Below are 26984 nucleotides of genomic sequence, written 5' to 3'. Positions count from 1 at the left end.
TGCTGTAACCAGATATGTGTGCACCCACATAACTCCTGATCTTGTTTATGCTGTAAACAAAGTGGAAGACCTGATAGACACTGACAGCTCTGGCCTCTGACTCTGCAGCACTGCCTGTCCTGTCAGAGACTTGATGCTCTTGGCTGTGACATCCTGCACGGATCAAATTAGTTAAGTAATTTCTAAGAGAAAAATCTAGATGGCAATACATTGATGCTTCAGCCTACTCCAGTTGCTTTACCAGGGCCTGGCAAGTTCCTGCTTGCACGCCACGTGTGGTTATTTTGACAAGCAGACTAATCATCAGAGCAACTGGTACTGTTAATGCAGTGATCTCTGATGGTAATGCTTTAGGATGACTTCATTCCATTCCTTGTTAAATCTCAAATTTATTCTTGTCTGGGTGAGCTGCCTTAATTGTGCAGTACAGATACACCTGACATTGATCGGTTTGTACCTTGTTGACTGGCAGAAAGCAGATCAGGTCCCTCTCGATCTTGTTGGCACAAATCTCAATGCACTTGCCAAATGAACTGGACCAAGGACTTGATCTGACTGGAAATTAGCCCCATTAAGAAATAGAACAGTTATTTCTCTGCTGTGTTTGTATCCAGCACAGGGAGTAGGTATGTGTGAATAAGCAGCCATATGGAATAGCTGTCCTGGCAGCAGCTGAGGCCAGTGATCAGCTGGAGTAATTATATAAATATGGCCCAAGTAGTTCTGCATCCTTGAGAAAATCACCCTGCTACTGTGTGTCTTGAGCTTTCCATCTATAAAATTAGATTATAGCATTCCCACATTTTTTCAAGGTATTTAAAGATCCTTAGATAAAAAGCTTTACATTACTGCAAAGTTCTCATTGAGTTTCATCACAGTATATGCTATTGGCTTGGTCTGGGAAGACTTTTAGTGTTGCAAATGTGCTTTATTTTAGGTGTCAGGCATGAAGAATTGTTAATGTTCTGCTTTATCTCCATTTTATCCGTGTTTGTTTTTTTTTTTTTTTACTTTCCTAATGTGAGTCATAACTTGCTTAGTGCCATATCTTAAGGACAAATCTTTGGGATCAAACAAAAGTACTTTTGGGATGAGTCAAGATCACTGTGTACAGAGAGGGGAGAGAACTGTCAAGTTACTGATACTATCTCCATAAGTTTAATTTTTCTTCTTGCCTTAAAACAATGCTGTTGAGTGCCACAGGACTCACTTATAGGAAAAGTAGTGCAGGATCAGGAGCTGCCTGACACTTGGGCTTTGTGACTGACAGTTCTGCCTTTCTGCCTTCTGCCTTCACATATTCATGTGGCACTGAGGAAAAACTGCCTGAAGTCCCAAACTTTGATCTCCTTTGCATTAGTACCATGAGTAAACTCCAGTCAAATTAGTAGAGCTATAGCAGAGCAAAAGACTTGTGAAATCAGAATTAGGTACAATTATATTTTGCTCTGCTTGATTAATAATTGGCCATTGCAAATACTTTTTAAAAAATGTTGTTAGTTTAATTGGATCTTTCTCCCAATTGCTTTGCTTAAGGTCTTATGTTTAATTTAACAAATAAAGCTGTTGTGCTTGAATGGCCTGATACTGGAGCTTTAACATCTGTTGATCTATTAAAAGAAGGAATCCACACTGGAGAGGAAGAGAAGCCACTGAAACTCCAAGCAGATTTGGATTGTAAATGCTCAGTATTGTTGAGTCTGCCTCTGCCCTTTCTTTCACATGAGCAGCTTCCATTGCTGGTGTCAGGTGCGCCCTTGCGTGCTGTTTGACACTGTTACATTCCATATGGTCCACACTGCTGTGGGATGGTCCCTTTTGGGACCTACTCATGCACAAGTTATGTTCTTCAGAAAACTGTCCCTTGGAGAAAAAGGTAATCAGATGAATGCAGCCAGTGTTCTAGGATTTAACCTTTAGGGAGGATGAACAAATCTGGCTGAAGAAGCTTATTCTGTTGCACTCTGCCGTACACTGAACTTGCTCGGGAGTTGTGCAATTCTTTTGGTTTGTGTTGCCATTTGGAAGGAAGATATCAGTTTTCTGGGGACAGCAGTATTACTGGCAAATAACAGATCCTGTTGGTCATTCTCTGTCTTTGCTTTCACACAGGGTCACCCTGGGCAGTCGGGACCCAGAGGCCCTCCTGGCCTCGATGGCTGCAATGGCACCACTGGGAGTCCTGGCATTTCTGGACCTGATGGGTTTCCTGGCCTACCTGGACTGCCTGTATGTCCCAACTCAAATGTGTTCTGTTGTCACTAAAACAGGATTTGCTTTTTGTGATATTGTTGGAGAACTAACTGCCAAGTACTTATGAAGAACACAAAACCCCCTAAGTTTATTAGAGTTGTTAGAGCTCAGTTTTCTTATCCACTTTGAGGATAAAATTAGGATCCTGTGGATAAAATCCCCTCCCTCACCTGCTGCCATCACTGCTTTGGATGCAGCCCAGGATATGGGTGGCTGGCTGGGCAAACTCACACTGACAGTTTTTCATCCACAAGTGCCCCCAAGTCCTTCTCCAGGGCTGCTTTCAATCCAGTCATTGCCCAGCCTGAATCTGTGCTTGGGGTTGCCCCAACTCAGTTGCAGGATGTTGCACTTGCTGAGGTTTACATGGCCCCATCCCTCAAGCCTGCCAAGGTCCCTCTAAATAGCATTGATGTGTGTATGAACAGGGGAGTTCTGCCTTTTTGAACAGGTTCAAAAAGGATCTAAGGTTGTCAAAGGCCTAAAATGAAAAGGAAATCCTATATAAACAGGGAAATACCAGAGAAAATGCTTGCAGAACCTTGTTTTTCTAAAGCTGCAGGAAGTCTTTAGTTCTCATAATAGCACAGCTTCTCTGGCAAAGCAGCAGTGGTACTTTTACACTTAACCGAGCCAGGAGTTTGCCTTGTTCATTATGCTAATCAGAGAGTCTTTCAAAACTAAAGCAGTATTTTTTCAAGAAATTTATTTTTTACTATTTTTTCTTAAATCAGGGTCGTCCTGGCCCAAAAGGCCTCAAAGGAGAACCTGTTTTTGCTCAAGGCAGTCTTAAAGGAATGAAGGTAAGACTTGTCATCGCACAGGAGAAAATACAGTACAAGAAACTATTTGATGTCCCACAGGTTGCAATGCTGATACTGCAGCTTTGATTGCTCATGGTGTCAGTTCTGGGTGTCTGAGTGCAGAGCTGTGCAAAAGGCCTTGTAATAACTTCATTAATGACACAGAATACTCTCAGAACCTGGAATTGCTTGATTTTTAAAGAGATCTTGTTCATCCCATACTGGGATGCTGAGACACTGCTCATCCTGTTACGGTTCGGTGGATGTTACAGCTTCTGCTGTGAGATTCCAGCTGCCTCTCAGTGTTGCTGGTACTGGAAGGTACTAGAAGTTTATCAGTCACATTCTCAGTTTACATACGTGCTTCATTAAATATTGAAAATAATAAAAAATTCACTCTGTGATATAAGGCCTCTCACACTGATTTTGCTGGTCAACATTAGGAACTTTTCTAAAATTCTATCCACACTATGTACACTCATAAGTTTGTAAAATAGGTCCTTATTAATTGACTTCTGTATTTATGGGAAATGAAGATAATTTCTTATTATGATGATGTGCTTTTGCATATTTTATAGCAGTCATGTAATAAGTTTTTATAGTGTATTTTTAGCGGTTTTGTAATTAATATTTTTAATGCCACTTTATTTTCTCTTGTTATGCACAAATAAAATGGTTCCAATTTCTCTAGAGATCTCCATTACCCAATTCAAATATGGAAGCACAGATTTCAAGATATTTTCCCATTTACATTTGATCTAATATTAACTAACAGCAAATATTTCTATTTATACAAAGCTTGATGTTCCTTATAGTTTGCTGCAATAATGCTGTGTAATTTTTACTTATGCATTTATAATTTTTAGGGTGAAAATGGTCTCCCTGGACTGGATGGAGTTCCTGTAAGTTGTTTAATATGGGGCATAATGATTTTAAACAGTACTAAGTAGGTACATTATCAGGTATGGAGTCTCAAAGACCATTTTCAAATTAGTGTGAAGTTGTATTTACATGTATGATACCAATAGTGTAAGCCATTCTGGATTTGTAAGGGTATGAGTAGAGGAAGGGTATGGTAGGGGGAGTCCAATTTTTCCTATTACCTCATTATTCCTTTTTCAAATCAAACTTCCTTCTACCATTGAACTCTGTAACTTTGTTTTTCAAAGTACATCTAATAATATGAAATAAATTGCTTTAATATTTAAATTGGCTTACTTAACTAGAGGATATTACTTAATGTTTCCTGAGACTCACTTGGGTGGGTTAGATGGAGTAAATTCTACACATCCTCTATTTGTCCTCTGTTCTTTTTATAGGGCCCAAAGGGTTTTCCAGGTGCAATAGGTCCTGCAGGCCCTATAGGATTACCAGGTTTGCAGGTAAGGGACCTCAGCTGTGGCACTTGTTGATGGAACAGTTCCAACTGTTGGCGGTTTCCCGTTCCCCTGTCTCTGTTTGTGTCATGGCAATGAGCAAGAGTGCCTGTGCAGCTGAAAACCCTGAGCACAGCTGACTTCCAGCACAGGATGCTCAGTCTTGGGAAGTTTAATCTGATCACAAGAGCAGAGGCTCCTCTCTGGGCATCCAGAGCAGCAAACGAGGGCTCCAGCAGAGCTCTGCCATGCTCCCTGCAAACACCAACACCTTGTTACACTGCTCTGAGCACTGCCTCATCCCAGGGCTGGGGAATGGGCTGACCTCTGATGCTTGGAGCCTTTGTTGCCATGAGATATGTTGGAGTTGCTTTTTCAGGATCCTACAAGAGAATCTCTATTGGGCAAAGGTAAAACCAAACTACATTTTTGTTGGGTTTAAGTTGAAGTTTTCTCTTAATTAATGATGTTGCCAAAGAGCTGTGCTATTAGAGGTGTGAAGACTTGAGAGCATGTGTGTTGCTTTTGCTTTGGAGGCAAGAAAGTTCAGGTACCACTGCAGATCCCTGCATTGCTCCAGTTGTTTGCATCCTAATTAAGTTAAAAGGAATAAAATCTTGATCTTGTTTACATTTAGGGTCCAGTGGGTCTTCCTGGGCAACCAGGTCCCAAAGTAAGTAGCTACCTTTCCTGTTTTCTTTTTACACCTAATTTTTGGGGTTTAACAGTGCTGTGGGGTTAAATAATAAGGAGTGGTGTTGTTGCTGTTGTTTTATTATTCATTCATCCATGGATTTTTTCTCTCCTAGGGTAACATGGGATTAGGCTTTCAAGGAGAGAAAGGAGAAAAGGTAAGTGAAACTTGTTTTATTATGGAAGGAGCATGAAATAATACTCCAGAGTTCCATCACATCTTGGTCCTCTAGAAAGTGTCTAAATTCTAGGATTTTCTTCTTTTTCTTTTCTTCTCTTGGAATGACTGGCAGTTCAAATGCTAAAGAATCTTTCTGCTACCTTATTTGTTGGTACACTAAAAAGGATGGGAGCCTTTTCTGGGTGAAGAAGAAGGGGAAATATCAAGTCAGTGCAGTATTTTTGTGGTTATCAAGACTGGAGGTCATTAGACATCTTTTGAATCTCCACTTCTCAGTTTCTTTGCATCATCACCTGTTGTGTTGAGTTATTGCAATGACTTCATTCTTCCTGACTTTCATTACATTCTTTGAGTAAACTGGTGTGTAATTGATAATCTCACTATCCTAAAGGAGTGTCTTGCAGTCAAAATTTACACAGACAAAATGGGGCTTCTTCAGGTTCTCAGTCTGGAACTTGATTCTGCTGATGTTAAAATTGGTTCTCCACCTTCCACAATTCTAATTGTTCCTCTTCTTCTTTTTTTTTCATATTTCTCCCCAGAATTTTTCTGCAATGTTTTCCTGTTGGTTCAATAGCTGAGCTTTTTCTTTTTTTTCTCTTGGCATGTTTTATATCCACAAGGCTTTGGAAACAGATGCATTTTGTTCATCCTGATTTTCCATCTGATCTTTTAATTCCCATGACCAAAGTCCCATGCCAGCATTCAGGCACACAGATTTATATACATGAGATATAATTGAAGTGGTTTTTCTTCTGATTTGAAGGCTATTTCCATAGAAAATCAAACATGGTCTGTTATGTTAATATCTTCCTCTTTTGTTTACAGGGTGATGTGGGGCTGCCTGGGCTTCCAGGTCCCCCACCATCCACTGGAATTCTGGAATTCATGGGATTTCCAAAGGGGAAGCAAGGAGAAAAGGTCTGTAAATTGAGTTTACAAACCCTCTCCTTCTCCGTGTTCTTTCATTCAAGAATGAACAAAATTACTGAACAGTGAGAGCTGTTATATTTCCAAATCAAAATAATTTTTTGTACCACTTTATTCTGCCTAATGTTATTGAATAAAAGTATTCATAGCTCAGAGCATTGTGGACCACTAGAGAATACATACGTCTCAGAAGAAGAAATCTGGAAGCTATTTAAAAGTTTTTGTCATTAATTCTAAAAATAAGTGTAAGATAAATAAGTGTAAAATAAGTGTAATCCTAAAAATAAGAACTCTAGCTTGTTTTTGTTGAACCTGTGAAATTGTGTCAGCTGAAGCAAAAAAATCAATTTAGAAAAATAAATGGAAGCTCCAGCTCTTTTGCCTTAGTGCACACTACTCTGGAATAATCGGGTTTTTTCACCTTTGCATTGTTATTACTGAGATGTGAATTTAGGTCATCAGTGTTTTTATGAAAGCTGTGTGGTTTGAGTTAAAGATTGAGTTAAAGATTCTCTAGACATTTGAAATTTAGGCATACTGAGTTTATCTGGGATTTATACAGGCTGGTTTGGGAGCCCAGTCTGAGCTTTCCTGAGCCCCCGTGTAAAGTTATGAGAGATTGTTGTACTTGGTCAATTGACATTAGTGTGAGCTGAGGCTCAGACAAACCCCATTCCTTTGGGCTCACTCTGGAGTTTGTAAGCAGAGTTGTGAAAACATTGCTGTCCCACCATGAGCTGTTTTGCTGCTCTCACCAGGCACTGTGCATGCTGCAGTTTCCCAGCTGATGGTGTGACATGGCCCTGCTTTGGCTTGTGGCAGTTGTGGCAGCAGAGCAGCAGCTGCCAGGCAGTGGCCAGAGGAAGCACCAGCTCTGTGCTGGGAGCCTCTGATGCAGGGTTTGGTGACACAAACCCTGGTGGCACTAACCCAGGGCACTCCCTGGCAAACAATGGACAGAGCTTTGCTTTAGGTGCCAGGAGCACGGTGGGTGGACAGGAAGGTCTTGCTTTCACAGGCACAGTGATTTATTGTGTTTGTCTCTTCCCCCCTGCCAGGGAGAGCCAGGTCCTCAAGGATTCCCTGGAGACCAAGGATTGCCTGGCATCCCGGTAAGGACAGAGGAGTGTTTTTAACATGTGCCCAGCTGGAGTTAGATGGTTCAGCAACCTCTGAATAGCTCACAAGTCTTCTACAGGAGTTTCTAGGCACTAGAGAACTTGGAAAATCTGATAAAAGTGTTCAAAAGACTTTTTGAAGAGTGTAACTGTAATCTGATCATTTTTTGTCCTGTAGATACAAAGAATAACTACAGTCCTACTACAGACTTGCAAAGCTGCCCAGATTTCAGTACCTGCAGACCTGCTCAGAGCTCTACCTGTGTCATGGCCACTTGATGGCAGTGTTCCTTGTCCCACAGACATAGGAAAAAAAAATCCTGTTTTTTTTCCCTTTTATTATACCTAAACATATATTTTGTTATTTTACTTTAAAACTGTAAAGCACATGCAGATCTTTCTTTCTATCCATATACACCCAGTTAAAATGGGCTGTTGAGTATTAGTGCTAATCAACTCAGCATGGTGTTACATCTCCTCTATATGAATTAAGAAAAACAATTTAGCCCTGAATTCCAGAGAGGTATTTCCTAGCTTAAAACATTTTGTAAACAGAGGTTGTTTCAATAACTTTAGGGAATAAATATTTTTGGAAACTTGTGACTAATAAGATAAATTGTTTGCCAGTTTCTTCAGTTACAGATGTTCTTAGGAGAAATACGTGCAAGGAAAACCTGTACATGAGGCACAGTTTGTTATTAGCCTTCCTGGACATATTCCATGCTTAGCTTTATGCAGCACAAGAGGCTCATTGAAGCTGGTGAAATTGAACATATGTACAAACTTAACCACAACTGTAAGATATTTTAAGATTGAAGCCTGGAAATTGCTTAACTACTGTAACTCTTGCTGAAATTAAATCCTGGTGTTCTATCTCTGGATTTGATACTTCTTGCTGACTGGGAAAGCCACCAAACATTTCCATATGTTGAGCATGAAAATGCAAGTTTTGTGTCATTCATGGGCTTTGGAAGGGAAAAGCATGTCCTGAGCATTCCCGGGAGCTGCTGCTGTTAAGAAATGAGACTTGAAAGAGTTTCTCAATGTGGAATAGAATACAGAGTAGCATTGGAGGTCTTTGCTGTCTGTAACATGGGGTCACTTGCAGTTGCTACTGAAATATATGCCATGGTTTAAATGGATAGAAGTCTTGGGGAATAAAGCAGGTCCTGTACTACACACAGTGCCAAGTCTGATTGATTGGAGCTTTTCTTGCTGGGACAAAGTAGTCCCAGCAGAAACAGTCAGCTCCCTTTGTCTCACTATTGTACTGTTTGTATACATAAGTGGGTTTGTGTTCCCTTTACTTTACACACAGGGATGTGCTGTTCAGTTCCAAACAGATCACAGAGATTTAATGTTGACATTTTTCCTCAGGGCTTTGCAGGTGTTGGAGAAAAAGGAGAAAAAGGTGTGCCTGGCTTACCAGGTGGCAGGGTAGGTATCTTCACCAAGTCTTTAAATGCCTGTTCTCAAACACATGAAGTGGGCCTTTCATCAACAGACTCATTCCCTGCCATGATGTGCTCCTGTGCAACAGGAGGAGCAAGACATTCTGTTCTGTGTGTGCAGAATAAACTTTCTGATAGAAAGTCTTCACCACACTACAATTTATTAGTTTTGTGATTACAAAGTAACACCTAAGTTCCTTATAAATTGAAACACCATGACTTCCTTAACTTGAACTGCCAATTAGAAATCCAGTCGTTAAATGAGATAAGCCTGCTTTTATCAGTTATTTTGTTAAATTCTTTACATTGTTATTGTTAATAATTGAGACATAAGAAAATCAGTGGTAGCTTCTCCTTTTGAAATTTTTAACTTTTAATTCTTTGATGCTGAGATATTTGAAGCCACATCAAGCTGGGATGGAGCCTCTAAAAGTTAATGTGTTTGCTGTTCTAGGGTCTTTTGGGACTGGATGGATCTGAAGGAATTCCAGGGAGAAAGGTGAAATTTCTTCTATTTTTTACTGTATTTAAGAGTTACAGAAGCCCTCTAACTGCTTAAGATTTACCAACTTCTTATATTGTGGCTTCAAGTTTTCTGGTGGATAAATATACCTGCCTTATTGAAATAGTTAAGCTAAGTGGAAAGTACAAAATCAGTAGATCCTACATCTCTCAGTGTTATTTTAAATGTTTTGGTGACAATAATTTTTTAGAAGGGAAAAACAGTGGGGAAAAATGTGTGGGACAAGGAAAAGAATGTTTTAGACTCTTCATTTTGCAAGCATTTCTACAGTTCTGTGAGAACTCCTAGTTGTTCTCCTGATTTGTACACCTTCAGCCTGCTCACAAGTTCTCACCATCTTCACAGCACAAGGAGGCCTGAAGGAGCTCTGGTATTTTGTGAGTGCTGAGAAATTGATGCCATCAGTTTTCTCGTTCTTTAACTCTTCCTCAGGTGTTTGGTAGGACAAAGAATTTGGTTTGTGATTTGAGTCCAGGCTCTGCAGATGTCTCAGCTAAAAAGTAATGCCACTTACTGTCTCACTGTGTATCATTGTTCCCCTGTGGGGTTTTGCAGGGCCACCCAGGTGTTCCAGGCTATCCAGGACTGGATGGAGTAGAAGGCATGAAGGTAACTTCTCACTAAAGCATTGGTTTTTTTAAAGGTATTTTTATGAATAAATAACTATCACTGCTCTAATCAAACCTCCTGTTTGCCCCTATATCACTGTCATTTTCAGTATGTTTCAGTTTCTCATTCACTTTATTGTTAAGCACAAAAATGAGTTGTTGCTGAGCCATAAATACTCAGGTATTTTAATAATTTTTCAATGTTAATCATTGAATTCATGACTTAGAATTATAGGTGTAGCCTTTCTGGTCTCCTTTATCCTTACAGCCATATTTATTGGGCCATTGAGGCAAGATTAGGTGGAAGTGAGTTGATGTTAAGATAGTTGCCAAGTCTATCTGAAGTCTTGGATCACAGTTCTACAAGTAGGGACAAGTCTGAGAACGTGTTCAGTTTCTTGGACTAAATATAGGTGATGCATAGCAGACATTTTCTGGGTATTTTACAATTTGGGCAGTCAGACAGCTGGAAACAGAGTGGAAAATGAGTAGCTAGTAGTTTGCTGTGAAAACACTGATCTGCCACCAAGATTGCAGACTTGTAAAATGCAAGTACAGAAGGGATGTTTTGTGCAGAGTACATGGAAGAAGTAGTATTAGATGTTTCTGTACAGAGAAGTATTACTGGAAGAAGCAACGAAGTGTGCACTGCCTTGGCTCACTGCATGGTGTTTATGTGATAAATATGATGGCAATTTGGATGACAGTCAAATTTTGTGCTTGTGATTTCAAAAAGGATCTGATACTCTTTGAGAGTGTCAGTGAGAGGAAGGAATGACACTGCAGTTTGTCACAACTTGCCTGTTCTACCTGGATGACTTTATGAAGGAATCCACCTTTCTGTAAGCTTCTATTATTGAAATTCAATGTTGCAAGGCAACAGATAGCTGAAGTGATGAAAGCTTTTAAAAATGAGATAGCTCATAGCAGCTTTCACCACAAAGTGAACAGATATTATCTACCTGATGCTGGTCAGTGTGCTGACATAACTGGTCTCCAGTACACATTGTTTATACATGTCTGTGCTTCCTACTGAGGTAATTGGAGACCTTCAGAGGATGGCTGGACAGGAGCAGCCATCTTATCTGAAGCAGCCATCAGCTTCATCAGACAGGAACGATGTAAGTCAGGACAGCAGATGATTATGAATAGCAGAACAAAGTGAATTCTTCAGCAAGACAAAGAATGATGGTTACTCAGTGTATGGCTGCAGACACTGGTACCATAATACAGTCTGCTTCCTGACCAGCAGTGTCCTCTCCATCCCCCATCTGAGTGTGGTGTGAATCTGTTTTCTTTACAGGGTGAATTAGGTGACATCGGTCCCCCAGGTCCTCCTGTCATTATTGACAGGGAAGGTGTAGTCATTTCAGGTACACATTTCCATTTTCTTTTGGAACTCATCTAAAGCACTTTCTCTGATCCAGCTTTCTTCCTTACTGTATTTTAACACTTTCCCACATTGTATACTGGCTCTAATTTATCCCTTTTTATTTTTCTTTATTGTTATTTTATTGTTTGGCTCCACATATTTAGTTCTTTATTAATAACTTCAGAATTTAAAGAAAGCCATTTGAATGATGTGTCCCAAGGCAGAATGAAAAGTCTTGCCTGGGATAGACAGACTGTGTGTGAGCATGGGCAAGTGCTGTGTCTGCTCTGTAGACACACTTCAATCTCTCTTCATTGTCCCAAGGAAGAATGGCTTCCTGGTGCTGCATGGTAAAGGGTGATCTAAATGTCATTCTGCTGTTATTTGCTGTCCAATGAGGTAAGACTACTGTTGAGAAAAATGAGCTTAATTAATGCCACAGCTGATTGAGGCCTTCATGGGAACAGTCTCTGAAGCCATAAAGGTAAGGAACATGGCATGGTCTCTCCTTTTCTTTCTCCTTCGGTCAAGTTTGAAACAACCTCTGTAACAGCTCAGGAGGAATTTTTCCCAATATTATTAACTTTGACTAACAGACTTCCTGCTCACAGCTTGGCAGCCTTTGCTATCTGAGAGATCAATGGCCACTATAGTAATTGACTGAACAGTATTTCAGCAGAAATTCTGATGAGATTTTCTTCTTTGCTTTCCTCTTTCTCTAATAGGTGCCCCAGGTGACCCTGGAAACCCAGGAATACCTGGTCCTCCAGGAGATGAAGGAATTGTTGGCTTACCAGGCCTTCCAGGGGCTCCAGGGTTTCCAGGCCTGGAGAGAGGTAAAGGAGCTGGGACAGTGCTCTTGGCAGGCTGTTTGCTCTGGGTTTGTGGAGAAATTTCTGGGTAGTGGCCTGGAGATGGTTAAAGGTATTGGAGCAAGCCTCTCCTTGCTCCTGCAGCTGATTTGCAGGCTGCTGTATGAGAAATAGGAGGCAGGGATGGCTCATAGGGAAGCCAATTGTTGGCTTAGATGTGAGCAGAATTAGTGCCACAATTATTACAGCCCAGTTGTCACATGTGAATATTTGGTGTGGCAGTGTACACAGGAGGCTGTGGTTTGATTTCCATTTTAAATGTGCTGATTAGAAGAACTTTTCCTGCCCTTTAAATTATAATGAATATTTTTGAAAAATTTTAATGACTTTTTCTATTTGCAATAAAGAGCTAACAAATTGGCTTGATAAACCCACTGGGCGTGCAACCCATTTGTCCCATCCAACATCTCACTCAAAAGTTTTTGTTTCACTTGAATGTCATCTGGGAAATTCTGGCCTGCAGTAATCTAGATATTTGGAACTGCCAAGAAAATCAGAAAATAACCCCCCTGCTCAGTGTTACATAGTTAATTGTCTAATTGTTCACAGGGACTTAAACACTCCTTTGGGTCACCAAAGGAGTGTGTAAATGGGAGCCAGTTATTCCCTACAATTAATACTTTTTCCTTGGTGTAAAATTATGAATTGTTCTGTCCTAACATGATTGCAGTTCAGGGTACAATGGTAATTATCTTAACATTAAAAATACTTAATGTGTTTGCTGCTGGAGAGCTGCTCATTGGGTCATTGTTGTCTAGATGGAATGGGCCCTGGAGGGTCACCGGGTATTCCAGGAGTGAAGGGTGAAGCTGGAGAACCAGGAAGAGCAACAATTGGAATACCAGGCCCTCCTGGCAGAGGTGGTTTGCCAGGTCTGCCAGGGGCACAAGGATTGCCTGGTTCACCACGTATGTAGAATTTTTACATCCATTTTTGTATTAGATTCAGAGTGAAATAGGATAAATAATCATTTATATATTTAGCTTTTTGCCAGCAAGGATTATTCATCTGTAAACTGTAAATGTTTGACTGACACCTCATTGTGATTGTAGCTCACAGACTTAAATATATGAGTTGACACTCTTTTAAAGTAAGACAATAAACGTAATTATTGTCGAGCGTGGTAGCCTGAGAGACTGAAGCACAAAGTTGTGTACACACAGTTTATGACAGCGAGGGCTTTGAAGGTCTAGGCTAGTCTCCTGTTGGCTTAGGTAAAGAACAGACTTTATGAACACCTGAGGTAAATGTCTGTCTTGTGAGCAAGTAGTTTGGGTACCACGAGTCAGATAGGATTCCAGACCTAAGGAAATAGATTTTGTTTTTGCATGTTCATTTGCATGAATGTCTGTATTAAATTAGTTGCGCATTGTTTTGTTTTCTCAGAAATTGAGTATTACAGGATCAGGGTTGAGTTTACAAAACTGTGTTTTACCATCCTGCCATAAGCTGGGGTTTTTTTGAGAGCCAACCCTTCAGAACAGGGGACATTTCAGTGATGTAGCCAGTGAGCAGATAAACTGGTTTTCTGAGGAGAAGAAATAAGTGTTCTCTTAACTTTTTGCTAGTCCAGTCTGGCTCAGTTTTCTGCAGAGTCTGCAAAGCTCCTGTAGCTGTGTTTAGCTGATGGCTGCAGTTTGTCTCCATGGAGCATCAGACTGTGCTGGTCAGCACTCCATCTTACTGTTGTCACAGAGGGGAAGGGTTTGCAGACAGTGTAATTTTAGATTATGTTTGATTGCTTTCTGCTGCTGTTTCCATCAACTTATGTTTCGTTCTATTCAGCATATAAAGAGATGTAGACAACAGTCCTGCAGTCATGAAATGAGGGACAGGGAAAGTCCCCTTAACCCTTTTGCCCTTTAGTGTCTTTCCTGAGCTGCAACCACTGAATGAAAGTAATTTGCCATTCTTTACACTACCTGTCCACAGTTTGGTGAGTTCTTTGGTCAGCTGGTAAATCTGTGGAAAAGTGCAGTGGCAGAGTAGAGGAATTAAACTCTGTTGGATGCACACTGTGAGAACTGTTGCTTTTCTGTATGAGGAGCTGGAAGCAAATGTGGCAGAGAACCGTAGAACTACCATGGGTGGTACCAACCAAGACCCATCTTCTTGTGTTGCATCCACAGTTACAGTTTTATCTGGTTACAGTTGTATCACTGATTTTGTAAGTCAGTAATGAGCTGGAGATCAGCCTTCTCATGGCTTTCCCTTGCCTTCTTTCTGCATATAGGCCCTTCATTCTCCCCAGGGATAATCCTGAGTGGAAGAACTGGGGTCCCAGGGGAGCCTGGGCCAAGAGGGCTGCCAGGAGCTTTGGGTCCAAAGGGCTACAAAGGTAACTGACTCTTGTTTTCAGAGAGCTTTTCAGCTGTCATCAGGCTGAAAGATATTTTTACATGTGGTTAGTATCCTAAGGGATGAGTTCTAAGTGTCTCTATGACAAATCACAGGAGGGGTTGAAGGAGCCAACAGCCTTTGCAATTTAGAGAGAGTTGTGCCCAGCACTGTCAGTAAAATCCTATTTCTTCTTCTTATTCTGCTCGGGCAAATAAGCTGATAAACATATCATGCACAGAAAATTGCCTAAGTAAGTTATACTTTAAAGCCATGAGACTTAGAAATAAAATCTTATTCACTGCTTTTTGCAATAGTGGCTGTAAATGACAGAAAAACTTAATTTTATTCTCGCCTGTGCTAAAAATCATGAGAATTTGGGTCTTAGTGTGACAGAACCAGTTATTTATATATAAAAGCCGTGATGACACAGATATCACTGTGCTTGGTGATTGTGTGGGTCCATGACCAGTAACAATTCAGGGGGTCATTGTAACCTACTGGGAGGGGGAGTATGGATTTGTTTTCTCTGATAACCATCTCTTAAAAAATGCATAAGACCTCCCTAAAACTCCACTAAACCCATCTATTTAGGAAAATTTAAACCTTTGATCTAGAAGTGCTGAGGTATGTGCCACACACAGTTATTTGGTGATGAGCATTGCATGGAAATTAAACTGGAGAAAACCTGAGCTCCCCTTGCTTGGCACTCACATCACCTGAGCAGAGGAGAATGAGAATATGAGAATGGCTTTGTCTTAATCGAATCAAATACTGCTTTTGGAGCTCTTGCAGCTGAAAAGGGTCTTTATCCAAATGAAACTCAGTTTGGAGTGTTGACTGTTTTCCAGGAGAGGCAGGTGATTGTGCTTGTGATGGAGGAGTTACAAGAGCTGGCCTAAAAGGCATCTCAGGCCCACCAGGTCCATCAGGAAGCCCTGGTGTGCCTGGTGCCAAGGGCATTGGTGGGGACCCAGGCTCTGTGGGAGCACCAGGACTGCGAGGCCCTCCGGTAAGACAGCAACAGTTTGTGTTGGTTACTCTGAATTGTGACCAGCAATTGCTGGTCTTGAATGAAAGAACTTTTTTTTTTTTTTCATAGTTGCTTCTATTTGTTTGGATTTAAAAAAAAATCAACCTAGAAACTGATCTGTGTAAAGAAACTGAAAGTAGAGATACTATCAGCTATAAAAATGGGAGAACAAATGGTTCTTAAATTCTGAGAACTGCACATTCATCAGTCAAGAGAAAAGCAGTAAGAGTTATTCATCCCAGGACTTCTTGGAAGTAGACATACATTGGATTAGACCCAGGGCTCTTCCTAAGTGAGGGCTGGCTGGGAAGGCAGTTGTACATGTGCATGGAGAGAAGATCTGAAAAATCAAACAAGGAGATCTTTCCACATCATTGCTCATAGCTGTAAAAACTGTGCTCCACAGATGGAGTCTGCTTCCTAACTGCTGTATGCTAAATACATCAGTGGGAGTTGAGCTCTGGTTTTTATCAAACAGCTACCATAACAAATAGGATTTTCCAAAATGCTGAGCATTGCTCATTGCAAGTATTTACTTTTGAAAATCGTAGTCCATAAGGATACAAATCATTTATCTTCAGAGGATCTTTATCAGTGTCAGTAAGTGCAACACACCAAGCAATAGGGAAGAAGTTTCATTACTTGGGTCTCATTATATCACAAGTGATGTCATGTTCCCAGATGCCATGCAAAATTGCTGTCACTGTTACCAAGGTTTGGCTTGCCACTGCAGAGCTGTAGTGACAGTAGAAACAGCTGAAAACAAACCAACCTCTTTCCCCTCCCAAGTTAATGTACACAATAGGAAACCCTCTGGAGATTCATTCTGATCTGGTCATTGTGTTCTGCCCTTGTATGACATTTTTAAGAAGCAAAACCTTCTCTTTTCTTTATGTATTGGTCTGTAGGCTTCAGCTGGTCAGCAAGGACTTCCAGGCCTTAAGGGAGAAAAAGGGGATCCATCCTATGCAACAGTCAAAGGTGCTCGTGGGGACCGCGGTGCGACAGCACCCCAAGGACCTTCAGGCATCCCAGGAGCTCCGGGCAGTGATGGACTTCCAGGCCTGCCAGGCCCACCAGGCCCTCCAGTAAGTCCAGATTAACCCAGCAGTAGTGCTTCAGAACTGGAATAAGGAGCAGAGAAAACAGCCAGGCCTGGCAAACTGGTCCTGATTAGCCCTGTGGTAAAGCTTCAAATACATCAAAAGCTCACAGTCCTGAGCACAAATTTGTCTTGGTCAGGAATAATAATTGGCATTCCAGATGCCTCTATTAAAAGATAAACTTCACTAGGCCCTAATGCTGTTCTGTGTTGACTCCTAAATGACATAAGCATTGTAGGCATAATTATAAGTAAAATCTTGAAATAGAAAAAAAAATCATAGCAGAATCTTATCAATTAAAAAGAAAGTAAATATCTTTCAGAATCTGGAGTATTTGCATTTTGGCAAATACAACATGAAATATTCTTTGTTATAGTCACCAAATTTTGCTGCATTTTAAAGTAAGGATGGATAATTTACAGTGGTTTCTATATATCTTTTCAGGCTCACATGAACTTTGCACAGACCCAACCAAACTCTTACACACTTTTTAAAATGATAGCGATGGACATTCTTTCTGCATCCCTTTGACTCTGAGCTGTAATTGTCTTTGCTGTGCACAGGGTGATGGTGGGCTGGGTTTCCCAGGTGAAAAGGGTCTGCCAGGATTGCCTGGCTCCAAGGGCCATCGAGGAGAGCCTGGTTCTCCTGGTGTTGGATACCCAGGCCCTAGTGGAGTTCGTGGACCACCAGGTGACAGTGGAATGGATGGGTTTCCAGGACAAGCAGGTCTTCCAGGCCCTCCAGGTAGGTATTGCTGGGTCTGCTCTTACTTTAAAAAGGGTAAAGCTGCAAGTGAAATACTCAGTTTACTGCTGTTCTTGTGGCCAGGCCAGAAGATTGCATTAGGCTGAAGACTGCTCTTCAAATTATTTGAAACTTGTTTGTGGGCTCACCAGGCCACACAGATTTCTCAAGTTGTCATGTTCAGGGGGACACAGATAATGAGCAATAAATACTCAAGCAGTGCTGAAATACTGAGAGTATTAGATGGACCTGCTCCCTGACTATTGTTGGAGAGCCATTTTACACCAAAGGTTGTTATGAAGAGTGATAAAATGAGGTTTTTGAAAACACCTAAATCATTGTCCAAATAAAAATAGTAATTCACTGATATCTGAGGTGTCTGATTCAGTTTTCAGAACTATTACTATTATTGAAATAAGAGCTGCAGATTTTTTTAAAAGAAGAAATGGTAATGCATTGTATGAATGAACAGGTGATGATGAATAAGAGGTTGTCAATACAGTCAGGTAGGGAGTTCAGTTAAGACTTGTGCAACCAGCTCTGGGCTCTGTTTGCTTCCTGAGGTACTGTGGTTTGCTCAGTTGCTGTGTCATTATATGCACCTAAAGCATACCATAATGACAGTGATAAAGTAAGTAAATATGGGTTTGATAATACTTCATATATGATGTTTTATGCTCATTCTCAAATTTAGTTACATGGAAATTCATGTCTAAACATTTATGGAAAATGTTTTCATTACAAAATGATTACAGAAAGCTGGTCCCAGTGTTTTGATTCCATGTCAGCCATTTAAATATAACTTAAGGTAAACAGTATTTTTTCTTTGTCACTGATGATTTTCAGTGTACTTTGCATGCTGTGTATACTTGGGCTTCTAGGTTTGTAATTCTGTCTGTGTCAATAATGCAGAGCTAGTAAAGTATTTGCAGGCATAATATAGTGGCATAGATTTCTGGACTGATGCTCTGAGCTCAAAACCCTTGGTGGTGAGACCACCACAGTGAGAAGAGTTGGCAGAGGAATCTCAGAGCCAGAGGGAGGTGAGAGCAAGGCCAGGGCAGCCCCAGGAGGTTGCCAGATGTCCTGGATGGGGATAGTACCTCACACCAGTGTCATGCTGCCTTCTTGTTATGGGGGGAGATGTCCATTGTATTGATGTAGCATTAATCTCCCCCAGGGATAGTCTGCATAAGCTTTTTTTCAAGTCACTTGCTAAATGCTAAAAGCGTACTAATTCCTGGTTGTGAAAGCTTACATATTTGTTCAGTAAATTTTCTCCTACAGAATCTGCTAAATTAAAGTTGCATTTTGAGATAAGTAAAAGTAAAATGCTCTGTACATGATGTGAACTCCATTTATTCTGCAGAGTACATCAGAAGCCAGCTTTTTATGAGTGCTACATGAAAGCTTTGGGAACAATGAACAGTCCTTTGTGTAGGAGAGTATTTATAGTCAGAACATGTGGGAAAGGGAGTAAGTCATTAGCCAGTTCAGTTTGCACCTCCACAGAGATGTGTAAGAAAACTTGTACCTTTCCTCCCATACTAGGAAATAAAATGCATACATAAAAATACATAACATCCTTTGATAACATCCACACTTTGTAGGATGTTATGTATTTTAATGCATACATTATAATACATAACATCCTACAAAGTGTGTGGGTAGAAGAAATAATCATTCTAATATTAAAGAAATTTCTAATATTCATTCATTTCTAATATTAAAGAAAAGTGTGTGGGTAGAAGAAATAATTATTCCTTATTTGTCCACATTGAAAGACCTTATTGTGAAAATGAGGAAAAGCATTTAGAGTCTATGACTTTGTACCAGTTTGAAAGCAAACCAGTGAGAGATCCCAAGTCAGAACTATGATTTAATAAGAAAGTTAAGATAAAGGCAATAATACAGTATCACTGGTTTAAACTGGCAGAGTCAGGCTACAACCTTGGTGTTTCTTTGTTGTAGGTATCACCTTGCCCTGCATAGTTCCTGGAGCTTATGGGCCCCCAGGGACTCCCGGCTTTCCAGGACTGCCAGGTGGGGACACAGGATGATGTAATGCACTGACTGACTGCCAAACAGCTCTCATTTGTCAAAGAAGATAATACCTCCCAATTAGTCCTCCTCCAAGGGATAGTTATTCCAGAGGGTTAACTGGCAGAACAATGTCCTTTTTTTTCGCAAAGTGACGAGGCCTAAATCCCATGGAGGATCATATTAACTGCACCATTTTTTAGCCTTGATGTAGCCTTGAACACAAAGCTTCTGCTTGTATGTGGCCATAGCTTTTAGACTTTATTTAGCTTAAATTTTGTATCCAGCACCAGCTTTGCAGAAAAGATTTGATCCTGTTTTCCTGTGCTGTGTTTTTGTCTTCTGCTATTTGTTTGTTGATATTATTAATTAATTTATTTTTATCCTTAGGTCCCAAAGGCAGCAAAGGCTTTTCTGGCATTCCAGGCCAACCTGGATTACATGGGTCTAAAGGACAGCCAGGGTCTCCAGGAATAATAGGCTTGCAAGGGGAACCTGGTAAGAGGGAAGTTGCTGGAGTTCTTTTTGTTGTCTGATCAATGTGTACAGTACTTTATCAGAAGAGTTATCTGACCTTCTTGGCCACTTCTGCCTCACACATTCATAATGCTCCATTGAATGTTCCATTGCTCTCCTTGCAAATGCAGACAAGTGATTGCAGCTTGGGAGAAAACAAAGGAAATATTCAGGATGTTTATCACCTGCCTGTAACACTGTATCACTGCTGGGAGAAAGGAGAACAGTCAGCAGTTTGTTTCTCCAGAGTCCATTGTCACGTACTTGGTTCCAGTCTAGGTTAGCCACAAATTTAGTGTAACATTTATTTTAAGCCCCGTGGTACTCTGGTCAAGGCACACTGTATGCAGTGCTTGGACTCATTTTAGCCATAGGAATTTCTGATGGTTGTGTAAAGACCAAGAAGCAAAGATGATGAGGGTTAGGGGTTTTGTCCTTTTGCTTAACCTACCATCTAGCAAAAGCAAGCTTGGAATGCTTTATATAGCTGCAGCTGCACAATTCTACTATATTATTTTCTTGAAAAAAAAAGGTCCAAAAAACCTAAACCTTTCAACAGCTTCATCTTTCCATCACCAATTATTGTTTCTAATTCAGTATTGAAATATTTTGCAGCTTTTCAAGCAATTTTTTCTTTAATAGAATTTTTTAAATGTGTATTTTATTTGAGATGCTATTGGAAGCAGTATTCTGTACTTCTGTTGAGTGACTTATGGATCTTCTCTTTGAGGCTTCCCTGGACCTCGAGGAGAGCAAGGCTCACAAGGACTTCCAGGACTGGATGGAACAGATGGTTTGCCTGGGAAAATGGGTGCTCCAGGCTTAGCTGGAATAAAAGGAGCTCTTGGAGATGTATTTGGTGCTGAGAGTGGGGCTGTGGGAGAGCGTGGCCGACCTGGACTTCCAGGTGATAAAGGGCTTACAGGTGATATTGGATTTCCAGGACCAAAAGGTAAGCACTGATATTGTTTGTATCTGGGAATATCAAACTGTTTCTTTTTTCAAAGACCCTTCCTGTGTCAAATCACTTTAAGATAATGCAGCTCCTCTGAGCTGCTCACAGATGGTGATTTGCTGGTTTTCATTAGAATCTAATGCAACTCAAGGGCTTTCATTAAAACTCATTCTAAATTTAAAGTGTGAATTTTGCTTTATTTGTTCTGTAACCTCCCATCTCTCTGTTTCCAGGGCTGGATGGAAGACCAGGCCTCCTGGGTGTTAAAGGTGCACAGGGTCAGCCAGGATATTCCGGGGTCCCTGGACTGCGGGGTCCTCCTGGCCCTGGAGGCCCTTTTGGCATTAAGGGAAAACCAGGACCCCTGGGGTCAGCTGGCCTGGCAGGAGCACCAGGTATGTGGTGTTTTCAAATGAAGACAAGGAGCTGAGCTCTGGGGTGTTGAAGTGTGGGAGAAGTTTGGCATTGCTCAGAGTGAGCCCCAACCTCTGGTTAGGGATAACAGTGCAGAATTTGGGCCTGTTGACTCTGGCTGCTGGGCAGTTCCTGCTGGGAAATGTTATCCCAATACTTTAGGAAGTACAGTAGAAAGATAGAAGAAAGCATCTTAAATGTCATGAAGTTTTTAACATCTTTGCTCTTACATGTTGGCTGTATCATTGACTAATCTTCATTTCCCATTTTCATGACAATTAATTTCTATTGTGTAGGGTTACTTGAAATGTGATTTAGATTGAAAAAACGTTGACTTTCTCAGGGCAAGCACTTGTCTTCTCTGTCTTTCTCTTTGCTGGAGCAGAAGAGAGCTTTATTTTCCTTCACTTCAGAGGAAAAAATCCCCACCACTGGAGTATAGTGGTATCTGTAAAGCTGCACTGACTGAAGTGTTTCATAGCAGTATATGAAAGATTTGAGAACCAAGCAAAGAGAGACCTAGGAATTGGTAGATAATGGTCTGGGACATAAAAGTGCTCTTCTGACATGTAGAATGTCAGTGCTGAAGCACAGTGGCAATGAATGAATGAAAGCAGTAACATCACTTGACATAAAAAATTACAGAGATTTAATTTTTAAAAATTTTAATATTAGCATTCCTTCTGCCTCTCTGTTGTTTCACATTTATGGTCTGTATGCCATATTTGACTTTCCCTCAACTGTTTTTAAAAATCTCCTATTGCTAGGATGATAAGCTCCAAATACAAATAACTAAGTTTTTTTTACAGCTGTTGTCTCCCTGAATCATTAATTTCTTTTGTAGCCTTGTTCTTCCTGTTTACATATTTTGTCTGTTTTTTCCTTCACCATGTTTCTATTCCATTTATCATCAACTCTCCATTTCTGATGTCACACTGTTTGGTTATGGGTTCTTCACATAGGCTGTCAAGGTGAGAAAATGCAGTGTAGCATAAAAGCTCATGGACTAACAACCCAGCTTTTAATGCTACAAGAATTGCATTGACTATAGGTGATACCCCTTATCATTGCTAATCAAAGCAGAAGGCAAGGAACCATTGTAATGAGAATGCTCAGACAGTAACAAAGTCTCAACCCTATAAGGAAATTATTAATATGCAGAGATTTTAAGTGTGTGTGTCTTCTTTGTCTTCTTAAATAAGGCAGCTCTTTCATCTGCTTAAAAAATTGCTGGGTTGTTGCACAAAGCCCTGAGTATAACAGCTTGAATATTGACAGCAACTGCAACAAATGTAATTTTTCAGAAGCAACCTGAGTTTTCCTTCTCTTCGTTCCTTTGGATCTGAGCATTCTGTTTTCAATGATTTGAGCCTTTGTTTAAAATTGTAAACCATTATAAAGCTTCAGCTAGAAACATATAGAGGCAAAATAGTGTGTATGGTATTGGTTTTGTGAGAGCACAATCAGCTTGTTCCTGTAGTGAGCAATTGGCTCTTGAGAAGTACAGCTCAACTCCCAAGGTGAAAAAAGAACTTGTGAAAATAAGCCTGTCTAGCTGATTGATCTCTGGTTCACCCAGATGATGGGGTAGGGAGCAGAAGCTGGCATTAATGATGCTCCCCATTCTGTCTTGGCTGCCCTGATGATGAAGGTAAGACTGTGCATTGCAGGTCAGTGTCTGGTGGTCAAAATAAGGGGTTTCACTCTTGCCAGTTGTGTAGTGGTGTAGGCAGTAACCCTCCTTGTAGGTATTTCATTATTAGATGACTAATGCTTCTGCAGTTCTAAGCTTTGTGCCTTCTAGTAGGCTGCATGTGCCATAAAGTCCATTTGTCATTAAAAACAGTGCTGTGTTTAAAGAGCTTGGGAAGCTGCCACAGGCTGTCCTAGTTCTGTGCAATATCCTGGATTGAGTTCTTTCTTGTGTTGATTCAGGACCTCCTGGAGTCAAAGGTGTGGCTGGGGATGTAGGACCCCAAGGCCCTGCTGGCATGAAAGGCTTCCCAGGTCTTGATGGTGCTCCAGGATCTCCTGGGGAAAGAGGATTCATAGGGCCACCTGGGCCCTTTGGTCAGGATGGACATCCAGGTTTCTCTGGGCCAAAAGGTAGGTGTTTCAGTCCTGAGATTGCTGTGTCCACAAAAAAAAATAACCTTGCTGGTGCTGATTTCAGGCCCAACTTGCTGGAATGGAATGAATCCCCAACTAGTGTTGGGATGCATTTGTTTTGCTGCTGAGTTACAAATTATGGACTTAATTATCAATAATGTTCCTAAGAAAATCTATCTTAAAGGTCTTAGGTTCTTGTGGACAAAGGATTGTGTAAATCAAAATAGACAAGAAAATTGAAGAAATGAACAGTGAATGAAATTTATAGAAAGAAGGGAGTAAATCAAGCACAAATCAAATGGGAAGGAAAAACTTGCAAACTCTGTGGTCTTTAAGCACCAGTACAGTAGTTGGTTACCTGGAGAATAACACAAAGCAATAGAGCTGTGGAACTGCATATTGTTCTCTTGCAAATTGATTGTGTTTGATCTGCACTGGAAGCAGGCCCAGGCTCTCAAAGGTGAACTGAGAAGTGCTGGTTGAAAGTATTGTGGGTGGAGACAGTGACAGTGCTGTGCCTGTGCCATGTGCTTAAGAACCCAGATTTGGGTGATTGGCCAGCCCCAGGCAGCCTCTCCCTGCCCCAGAGTGGGTGTGCAGGGTGTACCAGGAGAAACTGATATTCCCTTTTTAACTGATATTCCCTTTCTCTCAACATTTCTATGCAGGTGAGAAGGGCTCTCCTGGCCTGCTTGGTTTCCCTGGTGTGCCAGGACTGCCTGGTGTCCCTGGAGTGAATGGGTTTAAAGGAGCTCCTGGCACAGCTGGAGGAAAAGGAGGTCCAGGAGCTGTGGGACTTCAAGGTCAAAAAGGTGAGAAACATCTGAATGGCTTTTGCAGCAGAGGGACTTAGGAGGCAATTCTGAAATGTCTGTGTCTGGTATTATTCTTCTAAATATTGTAATCTTCTATTTTTCAATACTTTGGCCTGTTTACCAAAGAGTACTAATGAATTTGCATCAGGAGACATGGAAGTTCTGTTTTTCTCTGCTAGATTATTTTGCAAGAAGATTTCCTGACTTTTTATTTCTTCAGGTGACAGAGGTGATATAGGTCCACCAGGTGTTCCTGTTCTTGGGACTTCAGAACAGGCACTGCAAATCAAAGGAGACAAAGGAGATCCTGGATTAGCTGGACTGGGAGGATTCCCAGGACCTAGAGGTATTTCACAACATTGCAGTTAGTTGCCAGTATCAGTTGTTCAGTATCTGGGCTTGTTATCAGTGGAGCATGGTCTGTCCTTTTGGCAGTGCCCACAGTGTTACTGTTTTCAGTTCTGCCATTCCCATTCTAGCAAGACTTGCATATGGCAGTTCTGGATTTTGAGAAAACAGTTTTTCTTTGGAGTTCTGTTCTGTAGATCTAATGCCATTCCTTCTTCCTCTTTAGGGGAGTTTAGGGTAACAGGTCAACTGACCCAAACAAGCTGGATGTCTGTATGAAATTCCACTCTTTTGTATTACCCAGGTGATAAAGGAATGCCAGGAAGCCGTGGGCAGCCTGGTCTCCCTGGTCCAGTTGGGTCACCAAGCAAAGAGAGAGGTCCTCATGGTGACCCAGGCTTCACTGGCCCACCTGGACAACCTGGCCTGCCAGGACAGAAGGGTGCACATGGTATCATGGGATTTCCAGGAATGCCAGGAGAGAGGGTAAATACCTTCTTAAGTGTCATCATCTTCTCTGGGTGCTCTTTGCAAAACTCTGTGTTCTAATTGGTACTTCTGTAGCACAGCAGCAGAGCCTGGCAGGATTTTTCCTTACAAAACTTCCAGATTGTTTTTGGTTGGCTTATATCATTAAATGGCATTTTACACAGTATTTCTTCCTACACCTTTATGTTCTGTTATTCCACATGACCCAAGCTTGGAACAGCAAGAATAAAAAGCACAGTTTAATTGTGGTTGGGTTGGTTTCTTTCAGGGTTCAGATGGCACCACAGGAATACTTGGATTCCCAGGACCTATTGGCCTTCCTGGTCCAAAGGGTAAAAAACCTTTCACAGTGTATTTGGTCTTTCATTGTGCACTGTTCTAATATTAATGACCCAAAGGAATCAGCAGCGTTCAGGAAGTGCCCATTGCTCTCCAGTGACTGGCTCCAAGTACAAATCCCCTTGTAAGAGGCTTCACTCAGACAAGACCCATACCAAGCATAAATACTTTATGGTCCTCTGGAAGTTTGGCCACAGCACTGTGTGAAGCCTGTTGGACAGTGCAAGAAGCCCCCTTTTCTCTCATCTCCTCGTGTCAAAAGTGCAGGGTGTTGTGGAATTATCTGTAAATGTCTCTTGTGCATTTGCATGAGTGGATCTGCATCCACTGGTGGTTGTAAGACCTGGGTGCATCATTTCCTATTGTCTTTGTTTGCACCATGAATTTGAAATATAGCAAGATTTATTTTCTTAAACAAGCCCTGGAAACTGATGTCCACAGTCAATGACAGAATGGCCTTTCCTTTCTTTTCCAGGTGAACAGGGAGAGTCTGTTGGTGTTCCTGGCACTGCTGGTCCAAAAGGAGAGAGAGGAGACCCAGGGTTTCCAGGTAAAGTAGGCCTTGGTTGCTCACTTCAAGAATACAAAATTCTAGAGATGAAACAGGTTGGCATTGCCAAATTTGGGTATCTTTGAAATCCTGAAAGTGAGATTTGAGGAGTCTGCAATCCAGGTGGGCACAAATCTGTGTGATAATGAAAATATCTGAGACCAGCCCAGTTCTAATGCTGGGTTCCCTTCACTTCTTGAGGAGTGAACTTGCACTGGCATTGGCACCCTGGGAGTCCAGCCCAGGGCCCAGGTGATGGCTGAGCAAACACCAGTGCTGCAACCTCCACACGCCTTGTGTCTCACCCTCTTCATGCCCTCCTCCAGTTTGACTTGTTTGTTTATATCTTTGTAGGAGAGAGAGGGAGAGAAGGACTCAAGGGTGAACCAGGTTATCCAGGAAACACTGGGGTGAATGGACCCAAAGGCAGCCCAGGAGATCTTGGCCAGGAAGGACCAGCAGGTACTGGACTGAGCACCCAAGTTCTGCAGCTCCTGTTGTGACTATGACAACCTCACCTTGATGCTTCCTGAGCCCTCTTTGGCCTGTCTCAGCTGAGGCTTAAACAAGAAGTTTGGCAAGAAAATGGGAATTTTCTTGGACAGTAGTATAAGGTGTCACCTTGTCCTGCTGGTCAAATATGCTGAATCCTGCAATACTGAAACCCAAAGGAATCCCATTAACAAATAGAGAAGATCTCAGTTAGATACAAGCAATAGCAGGTTCTTCACAGCTCTTTCATTGCAATGTTTTTGTCTGTTCCCTCTCTAGAGCCAAATCTACCCACACAAATGGTTACAAGTGTCTTTGGGTTGTGGGGTAATTAGCAGGTAGATTCCCAAATTATTATCAAGATCAAAGGTTGGAGAACAGTGAAGGTTGTTAGTAAAATGTTTTATTTGAAAAAACAATTTAATGAGTTATTTGTGTGTGACCTGTTCATGTGTTACTTAGTGGATGATGAAGAATGTCACTGCTATGATTAACAAAATCACAAATAGTTTGATAA

At 41.2% G+C, this 26984-nt stretch overlaps 1 protein-coding gene across 1 annotated transcript in view; it reads left to right on the top strand.

The window, feature by feature from the left end:
- COL4A6 (collagen type IV alpha 6 chain) overlaps positions 1-26984 on the top strand; it is a 108295-nt gene that overhangs the window by 72009 nt on the left and 9302 nt on the right. The window contains exons 6-34 of the mRNA XM_059483062.1: positions 2113-2229; positions 2988-3056; positions 3923-3958; positions 4376-4438; positions 5070-5105; positions 5242-5283; positions 6135-6227; positions 7295-7348; positions 8732-8791; positions 9260-9304; positions 9884-9937; positions 11240-11309; positions 12034-12144; positions 12939-13088; positions 14414-14518; positions 15369-15529; positions 16459-16638; positions 17217-17400; positions 19372-19443; positions 19831-19938; positions 20687-20908; positions 21145-21306; positions 23261-23431; positions 24103-24246; positions 24470-24595; positions 24902-25083; positions 25355-25418; positions 25901-25975; positions 26330-26437. Coding sequence (XP_059339045.1) covers positions 2113-2229; positions 2988-3056; positions 3923-3958; positions 4376-4438; positions 5070-5105; positions 5242-5283; positions 6135-6227; positions 7295-7348; positions 8732-8791; positions 9260-9304; positions 9884-9937; positions 11240-11309; positions 12034-12144; positions 12939-13088; positions 14414-14518; positions 15369-15529; positions 16459-16638; positions 17217-17400; positions 19372-19443; positions 19831-19938; positions 20687-20908; positions 21145-21306; positions 23261-23431; positions 24103-24246; positions 24470-24595; positions 24902-25083; positions 25355-25418; positions 25901-25975; positions 26330-26437 — 3064 coding nt within the window. The remainder of the gene's footprint in view (positions 1-2112; positions 2230-2987; positions 3057-3922; positions 3959-4375; positions 4439-5069; positions 5106-5241; positions 5284-6134; positions 6228-7294; positions 7349-8731; positions 8792-9259; positions 9305-9883; positions 9938-11239; positions 11310-12033; positions 12145-12938; positions 13089-14413; positions 14519-15368; positions 15530-16458; positions 16639-17216; positions 17401-19371; positions 19444-19830; positions 19939-20686; positions 20909-21144; positions 21307-23260; positions 23432-24102; positions 24247-24469; positions 24596-24901; positions 25084-25354; positions 25419-25900; positions 25976-26329; positions 26438-26984) is intronic.

Source organism: Ammospiza nelsoni, chromosome 15 (assembly GCF_027579445.1).
Source record: "Ammospiza nelsoni isolate bAmmNel1 chromosome 15, bAmmNel1.pri, whole genome shotgun sequence".
NCBI classification, from domain to species: Eukaryota; Metazoa; Chordata; class Aves; order Passeriformes; family Passerellidae; genus Ammospiza; species Ammospiza nelsoni.
Note: the sequence above shows the minus strand (reverse complement) of the source record. Positions and strands in the feature narration are given on the sequence as shown.